This window comes from Brassica oleracea, chromosome C4 (genome assembly GCF_000695525.1).
Source record: "Brassica oleracea var. oleracea cultivar TO1000 chromosome C4, BOL, whole genome shotgun sequence".
Taxonomy (NCBI): domain Eukaryota; kingdom Viridiplantae; phylum Streptophyta; class Magnoliopsida; order Brassicales; family Brassicaceae; genus Brassica; species Brassica oleracea.
Window position 1 is genome coordinate 28,499,186 of NC_027751.1, and position 8,567 is coordinate 28,507,752.

At 32.9% G+C, this 8,567-nt stretch overlaps 1 protein-coding gene across 2 annotated transcripts; it reads right to left on the bottom strand.

Annotated features, from left to right (window-relative positions):
- Positions 1-4,383: 4,383 nt before the first annotated feature.
- Positions 4,384-8,472, bottom strand: LOC106337722 (regulatory protein NPR6-like). Of its 2 annotated transcripts, XM_013776852.1 has the most exons (3): positions 7,695-8,472; positions 5,621-6,443; positions 4,384-4,479 (listed from the first exon to the last, which is right to left on the bottom strand). In XM_013776852.1, exons 1-3 carry the CDS (start codon positions 8,166-8,168, stop codon positions 4,427-4,429), a joined length of 1,350 nt encoding a protein of 449 aa, XP_013632306.1. In that variant the 5' UTR covers positions 8,169-8,472; the 3' UTR covers positions 4,384-4,426. The 2 variants fall into 2 exon arrangements, with proteins under 2 accessions (XP_013632306.1, XP_013632305.1); XM_013776851.1 differs by lacking the exon at positions 4,384-4,479 and having other exon boundaries at positions 5,401-6,443; positions 7,695-8,469.
- Between the last annotated feature and the right edge of the window lie 95 nt (positions 8,473-8,567).

Sequence of the window (8,567 nt, forward strand, 5' to 3'; positions counted from 1 at the left end):
TTTGCGATGAATTGTTATTTAATTATAGTTCAAGTGTTTTACAAATCAGGACTATTTTATTACTGTAAAAAATATGGTAATAGTTATTAGCAAAAAAATTAACTTATGATTTTCATATGTTGTTATAAAATATATACATATTTACATGTTTCTATTTTTTAATCGGTTTTATTCGGTTTATTCGGTTATATACCGAACCATATCCAAATCCTACAGTTTTTTAAAAATCATATTCATTCGGTTTGTATGGTATATACCAAATCCAAACCATATTATCTATTTCGGTTTGGTTCGGTTCGGTACGGTTCGGTTTTGTCATATTGAACAGCCCTAGCTTTTCAAAGCACCGCACGCGTCACGAGCCGAAGGTGGACTTACCAAATACGACGCCGTATGTGGATGGAGTTTAGATTTGTTTAAAATTGCTAATTTTGAACCGAATCGAACCAAACCGAACCGAAATTTCGGTTGGATGGTTAGGTTAGAAATTTAGTTCGATTTGGTAAGTTTTCTAAAAAAAGAAATTTATTTTTTTGTTTGGTTAGGCAATCTGTTATCTCTTTTTTGGATTTTTCTTTTAAAAAAAAAATATTCAATCCATAACAAAGAACGAAATCAAACTAACCAAATTTTAAACCGAACTAATCTAATTAACCCAAAATTTTAACAAAATTAAACCAAAGTTACAAATTTCGGTAAGATTTTTAAAACTCAAATAACCGGACTTTATTTCGTGTGACTTGGGTAAAAAGGTTAGCCAAAGGTCTCTCTCCTTTAGGGCATCTCTGCCTTACATGACTCTACATACATGGACATGTCAGGTTATAGTTTATGACACTCCGGTGAGTTCTTCTCCTCAGAGAAAAGCTCCTCTTAAGAAACCAAAATGGGTTCATGCTCTTCACAAGAGGCAGCCTCTGATTGACATGGTTTAGTTTCCAAAAGAACTTTTCTTTGTTTTATTACTTTCTCTACTTGTTGCTAATGTTATATTTGTTCTTATGAACCCAGGAAACTGTGATTCTTTCCATAAATTGCGCTTCAGCTGCCAAGCTTGCCTATAAGAAGCTATCCACGCAGGTGGAGACTTCTCCTCAACAACTTTGCTATTAGTTACTTGTAAGCTCTCGTGACTTTTTACTTTACTTGTTCACTTCTTCCTTTGTCTTTGTTGTTTGTTGTTTAAGCTGCTTTCAACTTAATTTTCAGGATATCTTCTTTGACATGGTGGTCACTCGCCGCACTTTTGAGCTCTCTATCAACTCTTTATTACAGCCTTATCCAATTCTTCTCTCTACTTTCAAGTTTTCCAATTTTCTCAAGGAGGGTACTCAAAAACACGTTGATCAACCTCAGAGTACGCAGTTGTCAGATCTTATATTGGCCAATCTTCCTTCAAGAGAATGACATGAAGTAGGTTCCATCACATACTCATTGCTTTTTACGTGTCTCTGATTTGGTCATATTTTTTTTGTGTATGTATTTATAGATTAATGACAATTCTTCTGGGTTTCACAATGTCCATAACCTGTGTGGAACATGCAGAGAAAGCATCACTGCAAAGACATACTACATGGTCGGCCATTGCTGTTGATCTTGTTTTGGGGAATTTGATTGGTCTACTACCTCTATTGTTTCACACCAGACCTGTCTGCTCGTGGATATTCCACTTTGCAAAGGAGTTTACCAACGATGATATATTGCAATCCGGTTCTGTGTGGTTGATGGGAGTCCCAGCTTCGTGTAACTGCTCTTCATTGGGCAATCACACTGGTGTACTCTCACCAAATTCAAGCTTTAGCAGCTTTGTGGAGGCTTTTCAGGTAAATAATATTACTCCTCCGCTTCAAAATAGATGATGTTTTAGGGAGGTTTTGATGTTTCAAAATAGATAATGTTTTCATATATCAATGCATTTTTTCACTTTATCAAAAACTGTGTAACCAATGATATTTTGTAATATATTTTGTGATTGGTTGAATAACTTTTAATTTATATTTTAATGATATTTTTAAGATAAAAAAACAAGTTTTTTAATAGTTGTGCACAATCTTAAAACTTCATGTATTTTGAAACAGAGAGAGTATTAAATTAGCTGAGTTCATTCATTAAGAACTCTCTCCGTTTCATTTATATATGTTGTTTAAGATTTTTTCGCACATAGCCTTTGGTTCTGGTTTTTAATGAATTACTAGATTTTGAAATTAAAAAAAAAAAAATGTGTTTCTATATAATATATTGTATAGATTTGATCCCATTTATTCAGAACCACGAACTAAATTATACAAAACTGAAAATCCTGAAACTAAAAATAAACTGAATTTCATAAGTAACTAAGAACCAAAAGGGTAAGTGAATTTTAAAATAAAATTATATACTTACTAATATTAATTACATTTAATTTCTAAACGACCAAATATTTTAAAATACTATATATAAACCGAATTACCCCAAAATATTCTTTAAATTATTAAAATTATTCGAATTATCTGATATTTTTATCCGAATAACCGAAATTACATGATATTTAAACTGATAATCCCAAATTATCTAAAATTTTATCTATAAATTTGTAATTATCTGGAAAACCAGAATCGAACCATAACTTAATTGGACCCAATTTATTTTCTGCATATTAGGCGATTCTCAACTTTGCTAATGAGCCAAAGAAAAAACCCCAACTAAAATCAAACCAAACCAAATTTTGTAAATAACTGTCCTAAATTTCGAAAACCAAAACTCAAAATGCTCAAACCAAAACCGAATGCTAAAGACTAACAATCCATCTACATTTAAATAGTGCGAAAAAGTATTATATTTTTACAAATTGGTTAACTCCTTTAAGTGGGGGTACATATGTGGTTTATTGACGAATTAAGATATAAGCAGTGTTTTTATCCGATCCTGACCCGTGGTCGAACTGATAAACCCGATAGCCATATATAATCTGGATTGGCATATGTTCTTCATGTAGAATTCTATCAGAGATTCTACCAACTGATATGTTATTACAAAATTCGGATTTAATAAAAATTGATTTATTAAAAAATCTGATAAAGCATAAAAAATTATAATTGTATAAAATTTAGTATAAATACACATAAGAAGTCCAAGAATTTTATAATTGTATAAAATGTAAATTCTAATATTTTACAGTTTAAAAACATGATCAAAAAGTGATTAAAATTAAAATATGAATATATGTTCAATCGGTCAATAAATTATGTTACATATATAAGGAACATAAATTGAATAATATGCTTTGAATATTGCACATGTTCGTGTTATTAATGAGATACATATATTTCATTGATATTACTATACCAAAAATATATTTAATAATTTTTAGATGAATAAATAAATGATAATGACAGAAAATATAATATTGAAAACAAACCAATGATATTTCTAAAAAGTATATCATGTATTTATTGTTTTGATTTTTAGAGAAAATAAAGGTAAGACCAAAATATAATGAATAGTTAATGAATAGAAGCAACAACTTTTCATAGGTAGATTTTTAAAAATATTTTCCTTTTAATAGTATAACTAGATTTTGATCCGCGCTTAAGAAGTGTGGGTATTTTTTTGTTGACCATAAAGCTAAATATTAAATAAATTTATAAGTATTATTATATATCTATAATATTTAAAAGCTGTTCTATTATTATTATTTCAGTCTTGTACAACATTTTCATTGAATTTTCATATCCGAGTCAGACTTGTGGTCGAACCGATAGATCCATTTACTCGTATATAGTGAGGGTAATATATAATAAAATGAACATGATAAAAATACCTTAAAATAATGTTAATCTTTTTGAGACAAATGTTTTATTATTATAAATCTACAGTATTAAAATAATGTTCTATTTACATATATTTATGTATAAAATGGTCTTCATAATTTTGGTTGTTTTTATAAAAGAATTGAAAGTGGGTCTGAAGTTAATTGGGTTTGTAATTGTTTTTAACTTAAATGTATAAGCTTAGATGTCTAAAAATATAGATATGTGACAGGTTTTGAAAGTCAAAAGTGTACCAAATAATTTATATAGTTTTGTAGTCGACGGTCTATGAATATTTTAAAAAGGTTCAGTTATAAAATTGTGTAACGGATTTGATGGTTACAGTGAAAACCGAAGACATTAGTAGTGTTTAATCCTGGTCACATGTTGTTATAATATATAGGGGAAGACCAAAATTTAATAACCCTATAATAAAACCAAGATTGGTCTTTGGGGAAGGTATTCCCAAAAGAATCTCAATCATCATCGTTATAGGATTTGGTCAGACTTCTTAGCTAAATCTTTTCAGGTACCATATCTTGTTAATCTATTACCAAAGCTGTTTTCATATGTATAATAACATCCAACTGTAAATAAATGATGGAAGAAGGAAGCATAGAATCGGAATCCCAAACTCATCACACATTGTTATGCCTTGTTGCTGGGTTGAAACAAACTGATCTTCTCTTACCTATGATCACAAACAAAAAAAGCATGATTTTCGTTTTTGGATCCTCAATTCTGGTTATGTTTAAAACTCCTTCATCAGAGGCATGAAACCCCCAAGAGAAAGAAATGATAATGTAAAAAAAAATTAGAGAATTTGAATGGTTTTGATCTAATAAACTTTCTTTTTATCATTGTTATGTTCACAACTAAACTTTAAGTAGATCGATACGGATGCAGCGAGGCCTTACCGCTGGTACTATAGACAGTGGCGGATTCAGAAAATATTTTGAGTAGGGGCATAAGAAAAATTAGTTAGTTAAAAATATTTTTATTTAATAATATTACATATTTTTATTTAATAATATTACATAATTTTATTTTATTTTTAGTAAAGATAAAATTTAAAAGAAAACATAGAGAGATAATTATACTAATACAACTAATATATTTTTATAACTAAATGAAGAAAACAAAATGAACCCATTACGGGCATTACCCAAATGAAATGGAAAATATTAAAACTATTTGTTTGAAATAAAATAGTACTTAGTAACTATGAAAAGAAGGAAGAACAAAGAAAAATAACAAAGAACAGTCGACAATAAAAAAAAAAAAAACTGAAAAGAACAAAAAAGTAATGAGTATAACACGTGACAAAAAAAGTTATAAGAATAAAATAAAGAAATGAGAAGAAAATAAGAAGGAAAAGGGTAAAGAGGAGATTCGAGCCTTCGTTGAGTGGGGGCAGAGTGAAAATTTCAACCAACCAAACTGTAGAATCATAAGAATCTGGATGTAATTAAATTTGTTTTTACTGTTAAGTGGTGGCAGTTGCCCCCTTTCTGTATAACGTAGGTTCGCCGCTGACTATAGACGTACTATATATTTGATAATTAACCCTAACATATATTTAAATATATAATTCAAGATCTTTCTCCATATGTGGCCTTTTCTCTTCTCATTCCACTATTCGTGGAATAAACATCTACATTTGTTTGCATATCCACGTAGACAGAGATAAAACCCCATATACCAACAAATTAATTAGATATTGAATAAGTCGTATCATAATTAGAAGATGATCGGCTCTAAAACCTAGAAGTGGCGGTGGTGGTGATAATGATACATCGTTGATGGGTCATGATGATGATGCAGGCTCATACCTTCCGTTTGATGTCCATGTTCATCTCCAAGATCCCGACTAGTAGCTCCAAGATTAAGATAAACCAATCTTGAATCCAAATTACTTCCGCTCGTGTGGTCTTCTTTCATGTTATTATCATTATTGTTCCCTTCTTCTCGTGAAATCACCAATGCTGCGGACTGGATCAGCTCAAGACAAAGCCTGAGTTTATTAGGTTCAATGTGAGTCAATCCATGAATTGTCCCCTTAAACAAGAAATTTGACGTTAGGGTTCTAAGGATGTCAAGTGGAGTGATACCATCAACTGTCTGGACGTTTGGGTCGGCATGGTGGTCTAGTAAGACGGCCACCATATCCGGAGAGACCATCTCGGCCGCGATGTGGAGTGCGGTTTTCCTGGTTGGAGCCACTTGAAAGTTCACATCAGTTGCACCAATCTCAAGAAGTGCCTTCACAACCTCTCTACTACAATTCTCCACTGCGTAAATCAAAGCTAGTGACTCGTCTATATTGAGTCCTTCTCCCATAACCATTAGCTTCACGAGCTCGACATCTGAGGAGTCCAATGCTCGTCTCATCCTCCTGATCTTCTGGTCGTCTAGGTCTAGAGCCGAGGTTAGGTCATGTTGGTGAGGCATGGAAGATTTGTGACGAAGATCTTCAACCTTGGCTACGAGTTCTATTGGGAGGTGTTTGGCTAGAATCTCCGTTGAAAGACCTGATTTGGTGAGTAGGTAAGAGCAAGTGGTCCACAATTGATGCATGTCATGCTTTCTTGAAGCTATTAGCACTTTCATCACGTCTTCAATGGAGGCGTTCTCCACCATGCTTGTCAAATGTTTCTGTGATTAAAAAACAAAAGAAGAAAGTTGAGACAAAATGCTGAATTAATTTAAAGACACCATCCACCACTTATTTTTCATTTGCATTAATGTGCATGTTCATTGTCAAAAATAACTATTTTTCACAAAGTGTTTTTATTATATCCAAACCCAAATGAAAAAAAAGGATAAGAGCATATTTATTGCAGGTTTTTTAGGTTGAGATTCTTAGCGTAATATAAGATATGACCTCTTAGATTTTAACTAAAAACACTAAGAGACGTCTATTAAATAAGAGATATAAAACCATGATTATCGGGTGAAACCCAAAATGGGTTTCTAAATTTTTTTTTTGTCTTATCTGATTTATTAAAAAAAAGGGAACCAATTGCGGATCGCCACGTGTCGTGGGGCCCGCAAGGATCACTCAAACATCGATTCTTAACTGGCGCTTTTGGTTACCGATTTTTATGTTTTTGTGGTCCCCCTAAGAAACTGCTAAAAGCCCCCGATGCACATGCCCTAAGAGACGTCTCTTAGCTTTTTTAGTTAAAAACTTAAAAACTAAGAGACCGTATTTTATATTACGCTAAGAACTCCAACCTAATACCTGCAATAAACATGCTCTAAGACCATTATAGAAAAAAATCTATTGATAATAAAACGACCATAACATTTCTCATTTTAGGGGTTACAAATAAGATCCAGGTTATTAGTAAGCTTACTATTTATAAATATATTATTTATATAGCTAAAGAGTTTGGATACTGGAAAAAGAAAACCACGAAACAAAATCTTAACTAAAATTTCTCGGTAATATTCAAGCTTAGTTACGCATACATGAAATCGTGGCAATAATAACTCTTAGAGCATCATTATCCAGATTTTCTTAGGGCGGGGTTCTTAGGAAAATATAAGAAACTGTTTCACGTAGGGGTTTTATCAATATGGTTTCAAACCCCAACTCAACCGAACCTAACCATATCGGACAGTACATTGCCAAGATTAAAGAACAAGAATCATTAACCCAATGAGATGATGAGTCAGCAAATAAAGCTAACTATGGAAGACTCATCTGCACGTGAAAATCAAAGTGAAGTTCAACTGCTAAGTCGTGAGACTTAGTCTTCTCTTTTTATTTTTTGTTTTATGCAAATAATTAGATCACTACTTCACTTCCTATCTAATTATGCAAATAATTAGATCACTACTTCACTTCTGCAACAAAGGTTTATCATGAGACTTTCTTAATTAATATTAATTAATTAGAACCTGAGTAAGCAACGCGAGCTGCTCGACGCCAAAGTAATGAGCGGCGGCTAAGATATCTAAAGAGAGATCTACAGCTGCAGTGCAGTGCGTATGCCAACATCCACTATCTCCACAGTTCGATCTTGGCTCGTGCTTATGCGGTACGAGTGAGACTTGACCACTGTATAAGAACTGAAGTAGAAGCAAGAAAACTTCGTAGCCGACCGAGTTGACCGGTATGACTCCTCCCATTTCGGCGGCTCTGATTACTGATCCGGTTAGGTTGTTAGCCGATTCGACTCCGGTTTGTGAAGGGTCATATCCGCAAAAGAATTTGCGGAAGAAGAGGCTGCGTGCGGCGAGGATGCAACGGTGGGCATGGACTAGACGGCCCTCGACGCTGAAGGTGACGTCGGAGAAAGCTTGACCGTTGATTAAAAGGTTTAGAGAATCCAACGATAGAGTTTTCAGAGATTCTTCCACACTACTGCTCATCTCTTCGTGTTAATTCTTTTAGGTAATAAACTTAGGGTTTTCAGAGGAACTATATCAAAAGGGTCCTCTCCTTATAAGCTATAGAAGACGAAGAAAACAGTTGTTTTCATCTCAAGCTTATCTTTAGAAGATCAAGAAGAGAGTATAGTGTTTGAAAGATTGGTTTTGTGTATAGATAGATATAGAGAGAAAAAGACAGAGATCTGAATGGGCGGACAGGGGGGTCTCGAATTAATTTATAATGAATAAATGACGATAAAAATGATTAATGTTGACATGAGTGCTCTTCTTTATTGGCTGGGAGCAATTGGAATTTTGTATGTACTTTTTTTTTCTGTCACTCGAAGCATATCAGCAATAATTACGTGCCAAATCCATTTATTGTTGTGTTGGGGGGGG